The sequence below is a fragment of the Silurus meridionalis genome, chromosome 27, assembly GCF_014805685.1.
Source record: "Silurus meridionalis isolate SWU-2019-XX chromosome 27, ASM1480568v1, whole genome shotgun sequence".
NCBI classification, from domain to species: domain Eukaryota; kingdom Metazoa; phylum Chordata; class Actinopteri; order Siluriformes; family Siluridae; genus Silurus; species Silurus meridionalis.
The window spans coordinates 15,470,426-15,493,632 of NC_060910.1; the positions used below are offsets into that span (position 1 = coordinate 15,470,426).

Below are 23,207 nucleotides of genomic sequence, written 5' to 3' on the forward strand. Positions count from 1 at the left end.
AAGGGAAGTGTGTTTTCACACGGTTCACAGCTTGTGTGGGTATTGATGTGGAGGAAAATATGTGTTTTTATAATATATTATTGGTTTGATGAGTCCTGCGTATTCGTAGTAATGTTGGGATCTTTTTCTACTTAATTAAACAGAGCTACGATTTAAATAGAAAAAAAAAATAACACAATCAAAACAACACAATAAAAACACCTTAACTCCGCCCAACTCAGCGTTATGGTCCCGCCTCCTTCGTCGCTCCGCCCCCTGTAGTCTGGGTTTTCGTGTAAGCGTTTGCGTGTGTATGTGTGTCGCTGTCCGCCAGCTCGTGGTTCTGAAATCACGGCGCAGCAACAAAAAATATCCCAAAACCATGTAACGGCGATGAAAGACTCAAGCGGACATCTAAATCATGGATGATGATCTGTTCCAACTGAGGCAGCTTCCGTGAGTGTTAAATAAAACATGCATTTCAATTTTATAGTCGTGTTTATTATGAAACCCGGGCCATGCTCCAGGCTACACAGCCTTCTCGCCCTTCGCAGTGTCTTTCTCCATTATGTACGTGGAGCTTCACAATGCTAAATGTAAATGCTAGAGCATAATATGCTTTTATGCTTTTATCATCTTGGTATATGTTTGCCTTTATTTCTATTGAACGACGCAGAGGCGCGTGCGCGTGTGCGCGCGTGTGTGTGTGCGTGCGTGCGTGCGTGTGTACGAAAGCCTGTCCTACACTCCTTTACAGTGTGCATGTGTAAAAAAGAATCCCAACAACAGCCCAGGTTGTTAGGATAGCTGGAGTGAGAGCACAAGTTCAGACTTGATAGTGCCCTCTAATGCAAGGGTTAAAGGCCTTGCTTAAGGGCCACACAGTGCTGGGGTTTGATCCCTGACTTCCCAGTGAATAACCCAATGCCTTAAACATTGAACTATTAAGGCATATATTTTTAACCATAAAATTGCATATATTTTTGGAGTACACTGTAATATGGATGGTATGGATCTTTAGACTTAAGTGTCCTTAAATAATTATTGGCTCAATTGACCTTATGTCATATTGAAGAAAGAATTAAAAAGTTTAAGGTGCCTAATGAATCCAAGGACCACTGCTGTAGGATCTAATCAAATGTATACCACTAGAATGTCCCTTCAAAAGAAACAAACCCCATTGATAGTGGCACAACACTATAATGCTTGGTGTAGAGCTTGTTTCCTCTGTGTGTGTGTGTGTGTGTGTGTGTGTGTGTGTGTGTGTGTGTGTGTGTGTGTGTGTGTGTTTGTGTGTGTGTGTTCTCATCAGGGAAGGGTTACAAGACATTTCCAAGGCATGACATATACCACATAGCTTAGAGACAGAATGATCAACAAGTCACATTACTCAGTACAGAATGTCCCTCAAAGAATATGGGATTCAGTAATATCAGGTACTGATGTAGGTGAGGAAGGAGGTCTGGAGTGCAGTCAGCATCCCAAAGAAGTTCAAAAGGGTTGAGTTCAGAGCTCTATTGCAGGTCTTGCAAAATCTTTTACACACATTCAACCGATGTATATCATCTCTTCATGGAGTTGGCTTTGTGCACAAGGGGCATTGCCATGCTGGAACAGGTTTGGGTCTTCTAGTTCAAGTGAAGGGTAAATTTCAATATAGAGGAATATCATATGGATGGAAAAGTCACTTTCGTGCATCCGAATGCAGATCTTTATTAGTCTTTCCTTCCTATCACTTCTTCTTATTTTATTGCTGAGAGTTTTAAATTCTAATCCTGACAAAGTTATTGTCACTAAAAAAAAAAGACAAGCAGAAACACAAAGTTGGACAAAGCTTTAAAAAAATAATAGGCAAAATGCAGTCGAAATACAGCTTATTTTTTTTAGGCAGATAGTCGCAGTCCTGTCAAACAGCTCATATAAATCCCTTTTATTTGATTAAAGCTACATGTTACTGTTATTATTGATAAAATTATTGCTGATATTTTGGCTTTTAGTCATTCGTTCGAAAAATTGTCAGATATCATCTAGTATTATCATTCCCTACAGCATGTTATACACACAGTTTTTACTTCAACACAAGAGCCATTAGAATTGGCCATTGGATTGGATCTGGATTGAGGCTTGGTTACCCTGGGCACAAGGTGGGACAAATCCTGCCAAATGGAACACTGCTACATTGCTGGGCTCTGTTACAGGTTTATACACACTAAATGGTTTTGGGATGAAATGGGATGAAACAGGAGAACAATGAAATGAAACCAAAGAATTACTACTCAAAATGTTGGTGTTAATGTCTAGGGTAAGGTGATGCATTATGGCAGGTGACAGGTGATACATTAGTGATCACTTTCTTATGCTATGGGGAGGGTGGTGACTTAAAGGTTAAGGCTCTGGGTTACTGAGCAGGAGGTGGGGGTTTCAAGCACTAGTACTGCCAAGCTGACACTATTGGGCCACTGAACTAGGCCCTTACTCTTCTTTGTTCCAAAGCCTGTTATATCATTACTGACCCTCCACTCTAAAAGAAAGAATTTCACTGTGCTGTATTGCATATGTGACAAGAATAAGGCCCGTTCAATGGCAGGGCCATTTCATCTGACTGATCCATTATTATTTTCTAGCATTACACTGCCACTATGAACAGGGCCACACTGGGGACTCACTGGAATAGTATCGTATGCCATGGGCAAATTGGAAGCATGCATTTTACAGATAATCTATATCAGGGAGAAGAGAAGCTGTTGTATTTTCATTTTAGATATAAATATTCCAACTACTTTCACATAACATTGGACACCCCACAGGGTGTTATGTAATAAGATTAGCTTTTGTCAGAGTTCCGGTCAAAGCAGCCATTTTCTTTTTTTTCCAAATGCATAAGCATAGCTAATGTACATGTGGCATTAAAAATTACCCAAAGATCAACAGGAATGTCATGCTTTCAGCTTAGCAATATCTGTAATGCAGGGACAGTGAGAAACTCATTCTTGCTTTTTGTGACAACTAATATAAATGAATGTATTTCTGTCTTATCTGGTCTTATCTAAGAGCCTTAAACTTCTTGAACCCTTTGACAGGCTAATACCATATATTTTTCTCTGATAAAGGTTTTGGAACACCTGAATTTTCCATCCAAACACAACTGTATAGAATGCTTTCGGATGCACTGGCATGAAATTTTCCTTTCACTTGAACTAGGAAACTGAATCCTGTTCCAGCATGACAATGACCCCTTGGAGCTCGATGAAGAAATGTTTTGCATGGGTTGGCATGGAAGGTCTTGAGTGGCCTGGTTTGGAGCTCTGACCTCAACCCTACTGAACAATTGACATACTGACTGCACCCCAGGCCTCCTCACCCCACATTAACATTTGACTTTTCTAACACCCTTGTGGCTGAATGAGCACAGATCTTCACAAACATACATAAAATTGAGTGGAACATCTTCCCAGAAGAGTGAAGGTTATTCTAACAGTAAATGGGGACAACAAATGCCAGAGATTTTTGGTTTGGCTTTATCTTTTGTCTCATTGTGGAACTTAGTTTAATTGGACAAAGTCTGCATGGTTCATCTATTTTCTCCTCCATAAAAAAAATTGTTAAATGAGAAACAAAGAAAATTCATACCTCATTCCTGGTTCCACTACCCCATGAATGCTGTTTCTTACTCCAGTCTTGTTTTGGGCTGTACTGAGATCATTGCTGAAGCTGTATTACAGGGCTGATGAAGGCTTCTGCTTAATTACACTGGCTGTCTCTGCACAAGCTTTTTATTCATCCCTGATAAGCATGAGAGTCTTGATTACAGTAATTAGAAACACTGGTGCTTCCCAGTACTCTCTCTTTGTCTAACAGCTCTCAGATCAGTGCTCGGCAAACTGAGGCCTCATGCTTCACAATGCTGAGTTACAGAAAATAACACCCAGGCCGTCATTTCTTATTCTCAAACAGAGAAACAGAGGATCTGCTTTTTGCAGATCCAGATCTAGAACAGAACAAATGATGAAGATTTTTTTCCCCTGGATATTTCACTTATTTCCATCCCTCTTTATCATGCTCTCTCTGTGTTCACATTTTCTGGGACTTGCATAACATAATGATATGCCAGGTGATCTTGTTATGTGCATTTGGAAAGAATGTCAGCACATAAAGGGGTGACAAAACATGGACTTGCACCCCAAGACATTTCTATTCGTACTCCAGAGACATCCCTACCCACATCTGGACAGAGCAGTTAAAGGTTAACCTTGCTCAGGGTGCCAGTATTGGCATCTTGGTGACACGAGGGCCACATACAGAATGGGCCACACCCAGACTGAGCAGTTAAAAGTGTCACTGGTAGTTTGCTGGCCAGTGGGCCACACCAAGACTGGGCCACATTCAGACTGTGCAGTTAAAGGTTAAGGACCTTGCTCAATGGCCCAGCAATGGCAGTTTGGTGGCAAGTGGGTCACATTTAGACTGGGCCACATCCAGACTGAACAGTTGAAAATGAATGGCCTTGCTCAAGGGCTAGCATTGGCAACTTGGTGGTCAATGGGTCATGTCCAGACTGGAACACATCAAGACTGAGCAATTGAATGCATCATTGGCAGCTTGGTGGCCAGCAGGTCACATCCAGACTGGGCTACATCCAGATTGAGCAATTAAAAATAAGGGCCTTGCTCAAAAATGCAGTTTTGGCAGCTGGGTGGAACACAATCAAACCTGACCACATTCAGATGGAGCAGTTGAAGGTTAAGGACCTTGCTCATGGTCCTAGAATTGGCAGCTTGGTGGACAGTTGGTCACATGCATACTGGAGCACATCCAACAGTTGAAAGTTTCATTGGTAGTTTGTTGGCCAGTGGGCCACATCTAGACTAGACCACATCCAGACTGTTACAGATACCTTTGACCACAAGGGTGATAAAGGACCCCTTTTAAGCTACATTTTCAGGGATCTTAAAATGAGTGTTAAGGTAGCTGTCTCTCTGCACTCTCTTTTTAACACAGTTAAAAAATCCCATTGACCTGTTTTTTTTTACACCAGTGGCATGTGAATTGAACTAGTTGCATTTCAGTGTGTCCCTAAGTGCTTAAATAAGGCAAATTAGACAACGTAAAGTCTTGTGGAAAAATTGCTGACAGAAGCAAAAGCATAACTGTCAATGGAACATTGTGGGTTTTTTTTGGTTTTTTTTATGAATTTTTGGCTCCTGTTCGACAATGGGCTGCTGGCTTCAACCCGGATTTGCATGCAGTGCTGCCTATTTTAAAGCCTACTTGGCACAGCTGCACTCTTAATGATACATGCAGAACACAAGAGACACCGCTGTGAAACTGCAAAGCAAATAGTCAACAAAAGCAGGGCTCAGGCTCTAGCATAGAGTGCTGCTGTCATAAGCGTAGGTATGGGAAGAGTGTGTAGGAGGAACCATGCTGATCTTAAGCAATTTCGGGGCAGCCCACACGGGGAGGAGCCATCTCAGCCTAGGAATACAAGGTGGTATCAAAAAGTTTTGAGCCTAGCTCTTTTTTTTTTTTTTAAGTACCTTATTTATTATTTATCCACATTAACACACTATCACCTTCAAAATAGTCCCCTTGCACAGCAATACAGTGCTCCCAGCGATCCTGCCACTTCTGAAATGTGTCCTGAAACTCTAATTTTTGAAGTGTGTCAAGCACCTTCTGCGAGTCGTGTTGAATCTCTGCACTCGGGTCAAAACGGTGACCTTTGAGCTGGATCTTCATCTTCAGAAAGAGGAGCCAAATCTGACGAGTAGGGTGGTTGTGGTAGTGAGATCGTGTGGATTGTTCTTCAGCGATCATTTTTGCACAAGTTGACAAATGGTTTAGACATTTTTGTGGGTTGAGCTTGTTAAAGGTCTTCCTGATCTCTCATCACCTTCCAGTGATGTTCTTCCGTTCTTGAAGGGCGCATGCCACTCATAAAACCTCAAATGACTCATTGCAGCATCGTTGCATGTCGGACTTATGTTATGTCACACGTCACTGTGGCAGATTTGTCCAATTTTATGCAGAATTTCATGTTTGCTCTTTGTTATAACTTGCTGTCAATGAAAAATTATTTTATAATACCACCTTGTACAGCCATAGGCTAAAATCACCAATCCCTCATCATTATGATGTCTGTAATGAGTGATACTCAAGACCAGACTGAAGAAGGTGTTACTGACTGTGTGGTGTAGCGTTTCCAGAGTCCCCTGGAAGAACCCAGACATGATGTTCTTCACAGCTGGCTCAGTACAGATTCTAAATAGAAGCAAACATATCCAATAGCATATCTGTTCATCTGATAGGGTAGTTCAGGGATTGCGGTCTTCACCCCATTGACCTCTCAGAGTCTTAATGCACAAAGGTCTTTCCACCCCATTAACTGTCATGGTGTGAGCTTCCAGCTTGACCAGTTGGTTGAACCTAGTGATGGGCACATGATCTCCGAAATGCAGAAGGACCTTAAAGTAATTCTCTTGCTTTTGCTACAGAAAAAAGTATCCTGCAACTTCTCTGATGTCTCATTTGCAACCATTAAAACATCTAATAATGCTCCTGATAATGTTCAGCAGGTACGGTTTACACTGCAGCACAAGTACTCCTACAATTGAGCTCTGGTCCTTGATGAGGAACCAGAATGAAAACCAGGAGTCTGGAGTAAAAGTGGTTCCTGAGACATTTTGGCATATTTGACAGAACATGGTCTAACAGTTTTCTTCACGATGGTGGAATTGAAGGTCTAAAATAAACTGCTTTGGTGTAAAAGAAAAGTTTTATTTCTCATAACAGAGTTGCCCAATCTTTTTTCCTATGAAGGGCCAGAAATCATCTATCATGACTATTAAGTGTGGCCTTTGATTTGTTGAAATGAAAACCTGCACCCAGCCCTTATATAGCAAAATTATATTGCAACTTTAGGGTACTTTAGGGTGGTACCAGTGACTCTAATTTGTTTTAGGTTACATCATAACCTTTTGTTGATTATTTTAACCAACTAGAACACCCCCTCCCAAATGTACTTTCAAAATTCATTTCTCTATAACAATTTACTCTTGATTTTAAACAATCTTTTCTTTCTCCTGTTGTCTTGGTAACCCACTAATGACCAGTTCTAAAAGACTTCTGTTGTTTTAGTATTAGGTTTTGTCTGGTCAGCTCGATCCTGCTTGCAGCAAGCGATGACTCATCATCGAACACTGCAGTAATTCTCCCCCAAACAGTGAAAAAAAATAGCAGCCTTATTGTACCCAACATCATCATACTGTCAAGAACTGACTTGAAACCTAATACGTCAGTGTCTACAGTAATATATATATCTGTGTGCGTGGATGTCCTTCTGTCCCACAGCGTAGTGAAGTTCCGGCGTACAGGCGACAGCGCGTATTCGGAGTATGAGTGCGGGACGAGGGATCAGATGGTGCAGGTCGAAGGCGGGAACGCCGACTCAGGGTCTGTGGCTCTGTCTGACGGCGCTCCGGTACCACAAGAGTTTGCCAACCCGACTGACGGTACCACAGTACACACGCCATACATGAAATTAAATACAAAGAGTGCAAAGTGCAAATATATTCAATAGAGTCAGATTTACATAAAAGAGCTTTTGGATAATATTTGAATACTTACTAATAAACCAAGCACCAATAGGGACATCAGACAGCAGTTTATTATCTGCATAGTGATTTTCACAATCTAAAAATCCACTAGTCTGACTCCTGAATTCTGGAGTCCCATTTGTCCATAAACTGTACATTTTTAGATAAGCACAGGGCAGGTTTACATCCTTAAGCACATGTCAACAGTATCCATGTGAGATTATATCCACTGATGCATGGAAAGATTGTACTTGATCCATATGGATCTAACACAAGTCCAACAACATGTGTACATGAGCAATAAAACAAACCGTGAAACACATTCAAGACCTCAGTGAAAAGAAAACAAGAGCTGAGAAGCAAACAAGCCACAGGTGAGACAATTTCAAGGTGCTAATAATAATCAGTGGGCATGACAAAGCAGCAATGAGTCAGCTCCAGCAGGAAGATTGCATTTATCTTCAATATAGAGACTGCTAAACCCAAGATTGTAATTTCATTCTAGTTTAAAAGGATGAAAGTCAAGAATCACTCCGATGGGAACATGTGCTCATCTAAAAGTAACCAATTAGTTCATTCTACCAATCAAGCTATGTTTGGTGTGTTTTTGAAGTACTGCATTATATCTAACATAATGGAGACACTTGAGTGAGAAACTCCATGTCTAAGCTGTCAAGCTCAGCACCCTCGAGTTGTTCTTGGTTGCTTGGGACCTTAAACAGACTTGTGTATGTTTGGAAAAAAATTGACAGAAATGCTAAAAGTCATATAGAAGCAGAGATTTTGAAACTAAATTGTTTGAACCCCAGTGCAAAACTGTGGAAACACTGAGTTTTTTATGGTTTTCTATTTTCTATTTGTTGCTATGTAACAAAGTAAGTGGAAGGCAAAAACACAGAAGAATATGGACAGATGAGTCTAAATTTGACCTTTCTGGTTTTATCAGAAGAACGTCTGTAAGATGGAAAACAGGAGAGTAGATGTTAACAGACTACTCACCCACAGTCAAACATGGAGGTGGAAGCTTGGATACTTATATATACCAACATTGCAACCATACCATACTTCAACACCATGCAATTCTGACTGGACTGTGGCTAATTGGAACCGACTTTACCATACAAGACAATGAGCAAAAGTATTATTTAGAGAGCAAACTGTTGTCTGGAGTGTTATCTATCATGAAAAGACCTGCCTGGCCGCTGCACCTAAATTATAATGAACTGCTTTGGGATGAAGAGGATTACAAGGTCAAAGAGAAATCTCCAACTAGTGAAGAACAGCTTTGGCAAGTCTTACAAGAGGCACAGCAAAGTATTTCAGCTGAATGGATGTAGGGAGGGACGACATGCAGGTAGGCTTGAAAGAGGCTGATGTCGAAGACCGGGTGGTATGGAAACAGCTGATCAGCTGTGGTGACCCCTGATTTATACAGTAGTCGGAACATGCAGGTGTCTCTCAAAAATGCTAAAAGGCTAGGTGTTTTCATACAGTGGGACATTATGGGATCATCATTAATTCTTTATATATTGAGAGACCACAGGTTTTACATTTGCTGGCTGTAGGCTCATTCTTTCTCTCTTTACCTGACTGTAGATACCTTCATGGTGGAAGATGCTGTGGAGGCCATCGGCTTTGGTCAGTTTCAGTGGAAGCTCTCCATCCTTACAGGCCTTTCCTGGGTAAGACTGGCATCCATGGTGCTTTTATGATGTGTACTGTTGAAAATTCTTTCTTACTATTAAAAAAAAATGTACAAACTTATTCTGTTGCAATTCTAGGGCTAACTGTAGTGGGTTGTGTGTAGTCACACAAGGATGTTGTATTTGCCACATTGATTGCAAACATGGTGAACGGACCCTGCTGTTCACTCTCTGTAGGTAGATTAGGCAAGGGTTCATCATGCATACTATTTATCCATCTTTCATCTGTTCAACAATACATCCATCCAGCATCTGTCTAACTATTCATCCTTCCATTCATCCATCCATCTCTATCTAGCTATCTACCTATTGAGGCTGTCTAATAATGTTAAAATTGATACAGAGGAGAAATTTGCTCCAAAGAAAAAAGATTTTATATACGGAAATTCAAAACACTGCTCTAAAACCCTTTAAAACTACATTTAACTCAATGCAGAAATAAATCGCAACTCTAAAAAGTTAAAACTCTCTAGAAAAAATGTTTGGAGTAGTAATAAGTTGATAAGCTGTTTCAAATGGCTCTTTCCTCCTAAAAAGGAATTTTCATTTGAACAGGTGGAGACCTCAAAGTTCTCACTTGGTCATGAAGATCCACTTAGCTTGTAGCTGAACGGTATTGTGGGTAATATTGGAAGCCCTCAGTCAAAGTGAAAATAGCCCAACATCAAGAGAAACTTGCCAGTGAAGAAGAACCTGCGGTGTTTTTTCATCAGTGTTGCTATGGTTACCAAGTGTTAGTGATTGGCAAACAGCCAATTACGTTGCAGCAGCATGAAATCAAGTAGATGCACATCAATAGCTTAATTGAATGCATCAGAATGAGGGATAAATGTCCTTCATGATCTTTGTGTGTGTAGATGGCTGATGCCATGGAGATGATGATCCTCAGTATCTTGGCCCCCCAGCTGCACTGTGAGTGGAGGCTCCCCAACTGGCAGGTGGCGCTGCTCACTTCGGTAATGTTTTATTTCCTTCTATGTACATTTAATTTAGTGGTGGGCCGTGCATTTCACACCAAGGCCTTCAGTGTCCCACTGTACCTAAATTAATCCACCTCTTAATACCATCAAGACACCACGGCTATAGAAATCATCAATATTATAATGGAACGCGGTAAAACAGAGCGCTGCATCACAGACAGGAATCTCATACAGTAATAATTAAGGCCATTACTAAACCAAGAAACCCAACAAACACAATTCAGCAAATCTCCTTTCACTTGTGTGTGTTTGTACAAATTCTACGGGAGGAAAAAAACCCTGCAAATGATAATTGGTTCATTAAAACTGTTATGAACTGTTTTGCCCAAATCTCTCAAAGTCTGTTTTGTAAATGTCCTTGTATTTGTATCTGCCAATAAATCAATTTCTTCTCCTGTCAGTCATTTTTTAATGAAAAAAAAACCCTCTATTAAATCCACACGAATATATTTGAGTTTGTGCAGTTTGCTACAGATGCGGGTTGCGAGCTCTGAATAGTGCCCCCTCTGACCATCCGATTAAAGTACATGAAAATGGCGGTGTGTTTAAATGCCTGCTAGAGGGCCGCAGAGTGACCGGATGGCAATCTGATTGTTAAAAGCAACGGTTTACATAGATTTGGAAAGCCTGCAGTGCCCACAGTGCTGGCCTTATGGCAATACGTGATGTGACTGCTGAAATCTGATTGGATACTTATTAGGTATATATGATGTACGTTGCATACTGCACCAAGGAGCAATGCACCAGAGGGAAACACTATGAAATACAGAGAATAAACAATAAGCAAATCATTTAATATGTATTAAATCTACTTTGCATCTGTCTCTGCCTAGATGGTGTTTATTGGCATGATGATCAGCTCTTCATTATGGGGCAACATATCTGATAAATACGGGCGAAAAACAGTGAGTATGACAAAATCAAAATAATACATTTCTGTTTCAGTGATTATCATCCTCGATTCACAATCAGGTTCTGGGTTCACAGTGATGTCGCCTCGAAGTCGTTGGTATTCGTTTCTTCATGCCTTTGTCCATTTTATGCTTCTAATTTAATTTGGAGCTGAAATCTGGAAGGACAGATTTCTTAGTTGTTGAGTAGCTGCGTGTCAGTCTGGCCGTTGTGTGGTCAAAGTGGTTTAGTCGTGCTGGGTTTGAAGTGTCTAAGGAATTTTTGATTCTCATTAAAGTCATTTCTGAAAAACTGGGATTGAAAAAAATCATGTGAAATTACACATGACGGAGGTTACGGGTTTATACCCGTGTCAGCTGTTGGGAACTGTTTCTTTGCTATTTTGACCCACAGTTAGTAGAGTAAACTGTAAAATTGACCTAAATTCTTCTGAGATCAAGGTGCAAGACAAGAAAACATGGTCACTTAGGAAAACTATGCTGACCCACACAAAATATAAACTATATGGACAAATGTAATGGAACACCAGCCATATGTGGTTCTTACACAAATTGCTACCACAAAGTTAGAGGCAAACAATTGTATAGGATGCATTTAAATTTTACCATCACTTGAACTTGGAGACCTAAACCCGCTCCAGCAGTGGTCCAATGTTCGCCAATAAAGATATGGTTTACATGGGTTGGAATGGAGAATCTCTTGTCAGTTAGATTTCCTATAAAATGATTTGTATATATTTTTATTTTTATATGTCATGAATGAATCTATTTGTGTGTTTTCAGGGTTTGAAGATGAGCGTTCTATGGACTCTGTTCTACGGCATCCTCAGCGCCTTTGCCCCTATTTATGGCTGGATCTTGTTCATCCGAGCTCTGGTCGGTTTCGGTATTGGAGGAGCTCCTCAGTCGTAAGTTTCCATCACACTCATGATGTCAGAACACCTGTGATGCAGCAGCTGGCTTCATAAGGAAGTGCATGCTAGCTTTCACCCTGTTTGATTGTTGGCTTATTCTATTTTTAGAATTGGAAGTACTTGAAAACATTTTGTTCGTATCTAATTCACTTACCAATTTTTGTATCATTTCTTTTTCACTGCTATTATTAATATTTAGAGCAATATAACATTCCTTTTGTGTGTCTCGTTTCCAGGGTGACGCTGTATGCCGAGTTCCTCCCCATGCGCTCCAGAGCTACATGCATTCTACTGATTGAGGTGTCGTTTTATACCGCCCTTATTGTCCCATTAGGATTATTAAATACGTTGTTGACAAATATTTGTGGACACCTGACCATAAGATTTGTTTGTGCTTTTTTCACACACCATTCCACATTTAGTCTCCGTTTCCTGTTATAATATCTCTTCTGGGAAGATGTTTCACCAGATTTTGGAGCGTTCTTGTGGAAATTTCTGCTCATTTAGCCACAAAGGTGTTAGTAAAGTTAGATACTGATATAGGTGTGATGAGGACTCCTGGGGTGCAGTCCTTATCTTCATGTGACTTCATGGAGTTTGCTTTGTGTACAGGAGCATTGTCATGCTGGGACAGGTTTGGATCTCCTAGTTTAAGTGAAGGGAACATGTTATGCTACTGTATCCAGAGACGTCCTTTCCAATTGTGTGCCTCCAACTTTGTGGTCATTGTTTGGTAGAAAAACCACATATGACTGTATCGGTCAGGTGTCCAAATACCTTTGCTCGAATAATGTATGTTATGTGCATTATTTCAAAACTTCAGTATTTGAATTTAAAGTGTGTGTGTATATGTGTGTGTTCAGGTGTTCTGGGCTCTGGGCACAGTGTTTGAGGTGCTGTTGGCGATCCTGGTCATGCCAACATTGGGATGGCGCTGGCTACTCGCTCTGTCCACAATCCCACTCTTCATCTTCGCCATCCTCTGCTTTGTATGTTCTGCTTCAGCGCTACCAAAAACCCACCATTAGGGTTACATCAGGCACCTTATTGTGTGTATGTGTGTGTGTGATCTGCAGTGGCTGCCTGAGAGTGCCCGTTATGATGTTCTATCTGGAAACCAGGAGAAAGCTCTGAACACACTCAAACGCATTGCTGCGGAGAACAAAGTGCCCATGCCCCTGGGCAAACTCATAGTTGCACGCCAGGTAACCAAAATAAATAATTATAAAATTCTACTGTATTCTGGAAAAAATTCTATACCTTTACGATTCTATACCTTTTCTTTTTTTTGTAGTTTTCAGTGTCATGTCCAGTTCTATAAGTCTGTCTTGTTCAATTCAATACTACCATGTCACGTTCAGTTTACAATGCCCTGTTATGTTCAATTCCATTCTGCTTCGTTGCTTTCCACCCGTCATGTTCAGTTCTATATTTGTCATGTTCAATTCTACACTTTCCTGTCATATTCAATACTACACTGCCCTGTTTTTGTTCAATTCCATACTGCTTTGTTGTGTTCAATTCTATGCTGCCCAGTCATGTTCAATTATATCCCCCCTGTCATGTTCAGGTCCAGATTTCTGTCATATTCAATGCTACACTGCCCAGTGATGTTTAATTCCATACTGCTTTGCTGTGTCCAATTCTATACTGTCTCTTATGTTTAATTCTGTATTTCTGGTATGTTAAATTTACACTGCCCTGTCACGTACAATTTTTTTCCATAGTGCAATTTGAAAAATATACTTTTGTCATGTTCAATTCTATAATCCCCCTCATGTTCACATACACTCTTTCCAAGTAACACTGCTCGTATACATTCATTTGAATGGTGTTATAAAGGGGTTTAAACATGTACAGAGAATCCCAGCAAGTATGTACCCAACTTTTTGTGACTACAGCATAATTTCCAAATGTGCTGGTCTGGTCAGTAATGTTTAAAGTTGTTTACTGCCCTGTCATGTTCAATTTTATGCTGCCATTGAATTTCCAATTCTACACTATACTTTCATGGGAAATTCAATTGCATACTGTTTTGTATTCCAGTTCTGCACCATTTACATATATCCAGGTCTGCTCAGTAATGTTTTAAGTTCTTTACTGCCCTGTCATGTTCAATTCTATACTACTCTCAATTCCAATTCTACACTATCCTTTCATCGTAAACTCTATACTGCCCTGTCATCTTTAGTTCTATACTTTCCTGTCATGTGCAATTCTATACTGCCCGCCATGTTCAATTCCATACTGCTCTGTATTTCAATTCACCATTATTTCCATATGTGCTGGTCTGGTCAGTATTGTTTCAAGTTTTATACTGCTCTATCATGTTCAATTCTATGCAGTTCTGCTATTTCCAATTCTACACCATCCTTTTATGTGATATTCTATACCGCCTTGTCATGTTCAGTTGCATACTGTTCTGTATTTCAATTCACAATCATTACTATATGTGCAGGTCTGCTCAGTTATGTTTTAAATTCTATACTACTCTCAATTCCAATTCTACGCTATCCTTTCATTTTAGTTCTTTACTTTCCTGTCATGTTCAATTCCATACTGCCCAGTAATGTTAAATTCTATACTTTCTGTAATGTATGTATAGAAATGAACTGTAATGTTCAGTTCTATATTTCTGTCATGTGCAATTCTATTCTGCCCTGTCATGTTCAATTGCATACTGTTTTGTATTTTAATTCTGCACCATTTCCATATATCCAGGTCTGCTCAGTAATGTTTGAGGTTCTGTACTGCCCTGTCATGTTCAATTCTGTACTGTCCTCCAATTTTCAATTCTACAATGGACTGTCATGTTCAATTCTATACTTTCCAGCCATTTTCTGTTCTATTGTTTTACCTTGTTCAATTCCATAATGTTTGTATTTCAATTCAGCATCATTTCCATATTGAAATGTTTTAAATTCATGTCCGTTTCTTACACTTCCTATTACTTCGTTCTCTGATGTGTGCATGCAGGTGTTTCTGTGCTTCCTCTGTTGTAGATTTGCTTTTTAACCTCCCCTCTCTCTTCTTTTCAGGAGGAAAGGGGGAAGATTAAGGATCTATTCCTGCCTCATTTCCGCTGGACTACAGTTCTTCTCTGGTTCATATGGTATGAAACACAGTGACACACACCTTCACACTAGTTTAATTAGAGTATCAAAGACTCCTTCTCTACAACCAGTCCCTGTATACTTACTGTGATTTCTGTGTTAAGACACTCACTGTCTTTTATTGTTCTTTTCTAAGACAACTAAAGTAAAACTACCATAGTAAGACTGAGGGAGGGGAATCTGAGAAATCATGCACATGGAATTTATTTAGATTTATTTATGTATAATTGCTGTTAAAGCTCATTCTTTTCATTCTAATCATTAAATATTTAGTCATGTTCAATTCAGATTATTTGTAGAGCACTGTTTATCAATGGACTTTTGTCTCAAAGCAAAGAGACCAAGAGATAGAGGTTAAAAGGTTGTATAAATGTAGTGCCTATATGTATGTTTGTTATAAATTATAAGTTGATCCCTAATGAGTGAGCCAGTGGCGACTGTGGCAAGGAAAAACTCTCTAAAATGGCATGACGGAGAAACCTTGAGAGGATCCAGATGCCTTATCTGGGTGGCACACTTCAATCATTGTTAAGGTGTACTGTTCAGTAATGGGTGCTTAAATGCAGAACTGGTCATGAGCCATCGTAGCACACTGCTGATATGAATTCCAGTCCATATCCATCCTCAAAGTTCTTGAGTCGCTCAGGAATTTCATGGCTCCTTTAGGCTTTTCATGTGGAACCAGCCTCAGCTGCACAGAGTGGTCTCCAATTAAAGAGAACTCCATCCAGAGGTCGGGATAAAGAGAGGAAAGGGACAGCAACTGGCACCTAAGGACCATGATTAACTCAAAGGAGAGAGAGAGAGACCCACACCAATCTATTAGTAGAATATTATAATATAGTATAATATCAAACACTGATCTATTAAATTTATCATGAGCCCCAAACCTTTTCAACTACTTGGAAAAAAAATCATGCAAATAAGGTCACGTGATTGACAAGTTCAGTTTTTTTCCATTTATAAATAAAAAGGAACGACTGATTTAGTAAAATGTTGAGTAAAAAGAAAAATAGTCCCCCCCCCTCCATAATTTGTGGTATCGAACTCGTGGTTCAGAAAATTAGCAGGTTCGCATTTAAAGCCTTACTAACAGCAAATTGTGGATTATCTTGAAATTCGTGGGAATCTGCTGAATGGTCAGGAACGTTAGGAATAACATTTTAAACTATGTATTGGTCAAATAGTGTACACTATTATGTTTATAAAGTGACAGAATGTCTAGATAAATTCAATAAGGTACCAAAGGGGCTGCTGGGGCACGTCCAAAATAAGCTGATTTTGGAACGGAACCGCCGCGAGTTCCGGGGACCACTGTATTTGATTTCGAAATGTAGTTAAGTTAAAGTCTTCCCAAAATGGAAATACTTCAGTGAAGTACGGATACGGGAAAAGCTACTTAGAATAACGTTTGCTTCGTTACTGTCCACCATTGGTTCTGGTACATGCATTATTTGAAAAGCCTTTATACAGTATATCGATACTAGGACCATAATTGGCAATGGTGCGATTGGCTGGTCAATGATACAATGGCCAAAGAGCATATTTTATCATTTGCTGTAGAAGATTGTAGGACATTCATCATAATCACACACTCCAATGCTCATGATATCTTTCTCTCTCCGGTGTAATGGTTTAATGATTTTTACAATCACACTCTTGGTGTCCCCTGAATGAGAACAGGATTTCCCTATTAAGTCTGGTTCCTCTGAAGGTTTCTTCCTCTAAGCGAGTGTTCCTTGCCACCAATTGCCCTTCTTGCTCATCGGAAATAAATATACATTTAAATAAGATACGATGGATCTTGATTTATTCCGGATTTTGCAACAGACTGCTTCGGAGTACAAGAAACACAAATATACTTGAAAAATAATGGAATTACACTTGGGCTTTGAGGCAATGTCTATTGTATAAACTGCTATAGAAATTGAATTGAATTTTAATTACTGTGGCAGAACCAGGGTTATTGCGTGATTTTTAGGAAGACGTTGAAAACCTTATTAAAACACCAAAGAACACCTCGATATTTGTAGAAACAATGAGACAGGACTGGCAGAAGGTTTCTGAACCAAAAAAATGGTGTACCCCATTTTTTATTTTTAATATATCTCAGGTTCTCGAATGCATTCTCATACTACGGCCTCGTCCTACTGACCACAGAGCTTTTCCAGGAGGGCGGCGCCTGTGGACGTGAGTCCTGCTTCCTCACGATTGACAGCTTGACAAATACCTTCATATTGTTAAAACTTTGCTAATCCATCAAGCAAAAACAAACTGATCTCTCATCTTCACCTAGGGACTAATGGCAGTAAAACAGAGCCGAACTGTAATCTGGAGTGCAAGTACCTGAACTCGGATGATTACAAAGATTTGCTGTGGACGACGCTTTCAGAATTCCCAGGTTATTTCGCAAATCTCCAGCTGGAATTCATTTATCATTTCTTTCTTTCTGAAACATTTCTCGCCATTTATGATAAACCCTTGTAGTGTCCATGAAAACAGTAGTATATGGCATTGAAGTCATGGTTTCTACCATAGTGCTGTGGTATTCTCTATTCCAACTCTGATATGCTGTAGGTCTACTGGTGACTTTGTGGGCGATCGATAGGCTGGGAAGGAGGAAGACCATGGCTCTGTGTTTCCTCGTCTTTTCGCTCTGCATCGTACCACTCTATGCCTGCGTGGGCAGGTAGATACTGCATGTGTTAATTATATATATATTTTTTTATTTTAGTTTGAAGGATCTCACGCCACGACCCATTACTGGGTTGTAAAGAAATTTCTACCAGGTCACAAAAAGTTCTTGGGACATTTTTTATGTAAATTAAATGGTAAATTGGCAACTGAGCGATTGTTCTGATCGGATTTGATATAATGCATTTCATTCTAATTGTAACCGACTACAACGTACAACAAGACAATGACCCAAAACGTACGTCCAAGCTCCGTAAGCGTATGCCCAGTCACCGCACCTAAATCCTATTGAACTGCTCTGGAATGAACTGGATCACAAGGTCAGAAGGACATCTTCAACTAGTGAAGAACAGCTTTGCCAATTTTTATTTTTTATTTGTATTTTTTTTACAAGAGGCACGGCAAAGTATTTCAGCTGAATGTCAAGGATGCCAAGAGTGTGTAAAGCTGTTATTCATGCTTAGGGAGGATTTTTAAATGAAAATAATGTGAAACATCTGTACATTTTTGTTTGGTCAAAGTCTTCCTACCATTGAATGACCTAGTTTGTTGCAGAGAAACAAAAGAAACATGCATTTGTTTCTGAAAAAAAAGTGTTTCCAAAACTTGGTGTCTCTGATTGGATTGACAAAGATTTGCAATTACAGCCAACAAAGAAATATGTTGTCTGTATAATTAAATGTAAATGGCAGCTGCTAATTTGTTCAATCTCGTATTTGTAAATATTAAATAACAGCCAAAGTTTATCAAAAACACCCTGAATGTATGATCACTCTTTTTTTAATGCCAAGAGTACAACTGAAAATAACTTGCATCATAACCTGGCCAATAAAGGAGGTTTCGTTACTGTACATATTTTACATTTTATTACCAAATTTGACAGGAAATTCAGGAAATTGGCTATTATCACTAAGCTTCTGTGCAGATTTGAAGATATAGTTATACTGCAAAACTGCATGAAATGATGTAAGGGAAGTTTCGCAAGGAACCAGTACCAACAGGAACCATACAGTCTTCTGTGTGTGTTTTCAGATTTCTAGTTGAGAAAATGTAACCAATTTTAGTTGTTTTAATGTAAGTAAACTACATTCTACATACTACAGGACATGCTGTCACAACATTATTGTGTGTGTGTGTGTGTGTGTGTGTGTGTGTGTGTGTGTGTCTCTGCAGGACATCTTTAACAGTGCTGATCTTTATTGCGAGGGCGTTTATTGCCGGAGGTTTCCAAGCAGCTTACGTTTACACACCTGAGGTATGTTTGTCACGTACATACATGCTCACTGACCTTTACTCTGGTTGGGGTGCGCTCAGCTCCGCTGTAAAAGCAGACCGGTTTGAATATGAGTGCAATCCGGCTTTTACAACTACAGACTTTATCAAAGTATAGTAGTTGCAAAAATGGTAAAATCAAAGGTACGATCTAATGAGAGAAACAAAAGCTGTATCCTATCAGACTTAAGATTCTTCTGAGATATGATGGATGCAATACTACTCTATAGGTACTCAAGATTCACATAGGTTTGGCCAAAACTCTGTGATATGTCCACTTTAATATTAATAAATAAATTTGACATGCTGCTAATAACATCATGTTAGACAGTAATGGAAATCAATCTCTTTCTTTTTCTCTTTTTATCTGCAGGTGTATCCAACAGCTACGCGGGCTTTAGGTCTGGGCACGAGCAGTGGCATGGCCCGTGTTGGGGCTCTCATCACACCCTTTGTGGCTCAGGTGCCTTACTATAGTCTCATTTTTCACACAGAGTCAAAATGGTCATAATGCACTATATGGACAAAAGTATTGGAACACCTCACATTCCTATTCAAATGTTGGGTCATGAGGTTCCTCCACCATGGAGGTGTAATTCCAGCTCATCTTCTGCTATAGACTATGCAACTATTGCACCCAAACCTGCTCCAGCATGACAATGCCCCTGTGCACAAAGCCAGCTCCATGAAAATATGCTTTGCTTGAGTGGTAAGTGTGTGGAAGATCTTGAGTGGCTACAGAACAAGGAACCCTATTGGGATGAATTGGAACACTGACTGCAACCCGGGTCTCCTCACCTCACATCAGTACCTGACACCCTTGTGGCTGATAAACACAAATGTCCCCAAGCACACAAATCTAGTGGAACATCTTCCCAGAAGAGTTGTTTTAAGCAAAATGAGGATTACATGTGGAACTAGATGTTCTAAAAGCACATACCAATCTCATGGAAATATTTTTGCCATATATCTCTGATTCAGACGGATTTCTAGCACTTGGCTTAATTTCTGAAGGTGTCCAATCAGGCGAATCAATAATAGTTACAGCATCAGTGCTGTACATACAGTGGTGTGAAAGTGTTTGCCACCTTCCTTTCTTATTTTTTTGGGGATGTGGAAATGCTGTGTAGCAGCAGATGAGCTGGTGTTACATCTACATGCTTGATAAACCCGATAAAATGGCCTGAAATTAGTGAGTATTTGATTATGATAAAAGGCTGCATGCACAGTCACAGGAAGCACTGACCTTCATATGTCAGTGTGCCAAAAAAATCATCCTGTGTACAAAGAGATCTGTGCAACCAGTGCTATCATGTCCAAGTACATTACAACGTCTGCTTTTATGACCACGTGCGTTTCCATTTCTGCTATACTGTCACTAAGCTTTCCTCAGACGTTAGTTTCTCACCAGAAACATGATCTTACTTCCGCACTCACCCTATTTGCCAGATTTGGCTCCTGCGGATTCGCCCTCTTCCCATAGATCAAGATCCAATTAGCCATTTTTGACACCATTGTGAAATTTTTTTAACTCAGATATCACATTCATTTAGAAAATATTTTGTCAATTGTAAAACCTAGAACTGGATAATGTTAGAAAGATGGCTATATAGGGGAGTTAATGTTGTATGTGTGTGTGTTTAGGTAATGCTGGAGTGGTCAGTATATCTGACTCTGTCGGTCTACTGTTGCTGCTGCCTGCTGGCCGCCGTGGCAGCGTGCGCGTTACCCATTGAGACGACGGGTCGAGGCCTCCAGGAGTCCAGCCACAGAGAGTGGGGCCAGGAGATGAAAGGCCGAGACTCCATCCCTCGCTCGAACTCTTCATCCATTTCCCAGCAGTGAGCGAGAAGGACCATGGGTAGGACAGAGGAAGGGAATGAAAAGTGAGATGGAGGAGAAAATCGAGACAGATGATGGAAAAAAAAAAAAAAAGGGGGTGTCATACATAGTGTCAGTTGTACGATTTGAGAGACGGAAATGATCGGGGAAAAGAAATTAGGTTTGGTTTATGATTTCTGTGGTCCCATGTGACTACATTATTGATTCAGTCAGACAAATGCTTGTTGGATGGGCAAAAAAAGGACAGTCTGTATTTGCATTATATACTGGACCAGTGTGTATCCCAGCTGCAAAAAGCAGAGACACACACACACACACACACACACTCATGCACACGCACATCAGGAGCTGGTAAATGACTGTGATCCCACTAATCACCACTGTATTAATTATCTCAGTCTAATTTTTGATAAATTTCACTGTGGATGAGGATCTTTTATTTATTTCAGCTATGAACACTTAGCACTGCTAAGAAATGGTGGCCAGGAGGAGAGCCTATAAGCATGGCACAGACATGGTAATGCTAACAGATCTCTGCTATTTGCTTTTTCTTGGTGATTTCATTAGACTTTGATATTAAAGAGCTTGTATGAGACAAAAAACTAAGTTTCGAAGCAAAAATGAGACCTATTTTCCGAGAGTTGCCTGTTGGCTAAGACGCTAGTTTCGCGCTTGGGCTGGGAGGTTAACGTAGCTAACGAGTAATTGAAGCGTTGAGCTCGTAGTACTGTGTAAAATCACCCTTTCACTCTGCGTCCATAATAGCATGGATAAATATATAATTTATTATTATTTACGATTATATTTATTGAGTCAAAGAAAGTTCTCTTTTCAATCCTTTATAGAAAAATGCTGTTTTGGATATTTTAGTAGTCTAGATCTCTGGTTTTCAAATTGCGCCCAAAAAAAAAAAAAAAATAATTCAACTAGACTTCAATTAATAGAAATAAGTTAATATCGTGGCAACTAATTCTAGCAAAAATATACTATTTAAAGACATCCCTATTAGTTACACTTATATGGGGGAGATAGAATTTGAGTGTCTCCATCAATAAATTCATTCTGATGCTGGTTCATTAGGACACGGACTAAGAATATTATTATTATTCATTTAAGACCCTCTGAAACAAGAAGGTCTTTTAGAAGTGATTTGAAGACTGCTTGTTTTGACATAAAGTGGAGATTCATACCACCTAGGTGCCAGAACAGAGAAGTCTTAAAGCGTGTCTTTTTTGTACATTGAGAGACATTAGGTCAAGCAGTGGTTGGAAATCAGCATTGAGGGGTGAGGCAGAGGGGTGTTGTTACGGTACATTTGAGTAATCTAATGCAGCTGGTGGTGGGAGCTTAGCAGGTGATGTGGTGGTGGGAGAACCTCAGAAACAAGGATTGTGGGGTTGTATAGTGTATCAGTTGCAGAAATTGAATGTCTTTCAGAGGCAGACCTGCCAGATGCAGTAGTGCAATCTTGATATGATGAGGGACCTGTGTGGACACAAATTGACCAATTCCCATGGTGATGATTTAGAAGAAAACCCAATTAGCAGGTTATATTTGCAATGTGAGACGAGAATGAGAGTTGATTGGCAGTGGTTACATCTCAAGGTTGTGCATAGTCGCAGAGTTCCTAAAATTTCAAGAAGGTTTCATTCAGGTTGCCCTCATCTTGGGATTAGACTTGGGGTGACCTCCAGATTTAGTAGCCAGTTTATATGCCCTCATTTGCTTAGAACTACTCATGACAATGGAATTCACTGGTAACCAAGTTTTATTTAAAAATATATTTTGGCATTTGTGTTTCCAGGGCTTGCTTTTTTTGTACTCTATTCGAGGAAATAAAATCTAATTTAAAACCCCATTAATTGGCTTTATCTAGACTTCATCTCAATAATCAGCAGTTCACCCACATGATTGTACTAGTCTTACTATAATTATCATTAACTTATTCATTTGATTTAGCACATTTGGCAGACACCCTTATCCAGAGTGACTCACAACTGTGCAGTTGAGGGTTAAGGGCCTTGCTCAAGGGCCCACTAGTGATAGTTTGGTTGTTCTGGGAATTGATCTTCAGATGCAGAGTCCAATACCTTAACCACTGAGCTACCACCACCAGCATAAGGACGTCAGAGCGCTAAAACACTCCCAACAGCAACCATTTTGAATCAAATTCACAGCAGATTTTAGAAGCCGTGGTTTCAAGA

General features: G+C 39.8%; 1 protein-coding gene and 1 long non-coding RNA gene across 4 annotated transcripts; one reads left to right on the top strand and one right to left on the bottom strand.

The window, feature by feature from the left end:
- Positions 1-253: 253 nt before the first annotated feature.
- svopa (SV2 related protein a) lies at positions 254-22,861 on the top strand. 3 transcript variants are annotated; one of them, XM_046841519.1, is made up of 16 exons: positions 254-435; positions 7,330-7,490; positions 9,171-9,256; positions 10,135-10,233; positions 11,091-11,162; positions 11,952-12,076; positions 12,319-12,382; positions 12,946-13,071; positions 13,159-13,287; positions 15,121-15,194; positions 17,309-17,385; positions 17,492-17,596; positions 17,773-17,884; positions 19,063-19,144; positions 19,535-19,624; positions 20,806-22,861. In XM_046841519.1, the coding sequence occupies exons 1-16, from the start codon at positions 401-403 to the stop codon at positions 21,004-21,006; spliced, it is 1,638 nt and encodes a 545-aa protein (XP_046697475.1). In that variant the 5' UTR covers positions 254-400; the 3' UTR covers positions 21,007-22,861. The 3 variants fall into 3 exon arrangements, with proteins under 3 accessions (XP_046697475.1, XP_046697476.1, XP_046697477.1); XM_046841520.1 differs by lacking the exons at positions 254-435; positions 7,330-7,490 and adding an exon at positions 7,946-8,134; XM_046841521.1 differs by lacking the exons at positions 254-435; positions 7,330-7,490 and adding an exon at positions 8,175-8,302.
- Positions 6,736-7,927, bottom strand: LOC124380482. The gene is made up of 2 exons (XR_006924681.1): positions 7,606-7,927; positions 6,736-7,484 (listed from the first exon to the last, which is right to left on the bottom strand). It is a non-coding gene; the product is annotated as an uncharacterized LOC124380482 (long non-coding RNA).
- Positions 22,862-23,207: the final 346 nt, after the last annotated feature.

What these genes read in the sequence shown, in the direction of transcription:
- svopa (XM_046841519.1), top strand. Translation starts at nt 401, where the DNA reads ATGGATGATGATCTGTTCCAACTGAGGCAGCTTCC. An exon ending in TTCCAACTGAGGCAGCTTCC is followed by an intron (nt 436 to 7,329) that starts GTGAGTGTTAAA and finishes TCTGTCCCACAG; the next exon opens with CGTAGTGAAGTTCCGGCGTA. An exon ending in GTTCTTCTCTGGTTCATATG is followed by an intron (nt 15,195 to 17,308) that starts GTATGAAACACA and finishes AATATATCTCAG; the next exon opens with GTTCTCGAATGCATTCTCAT.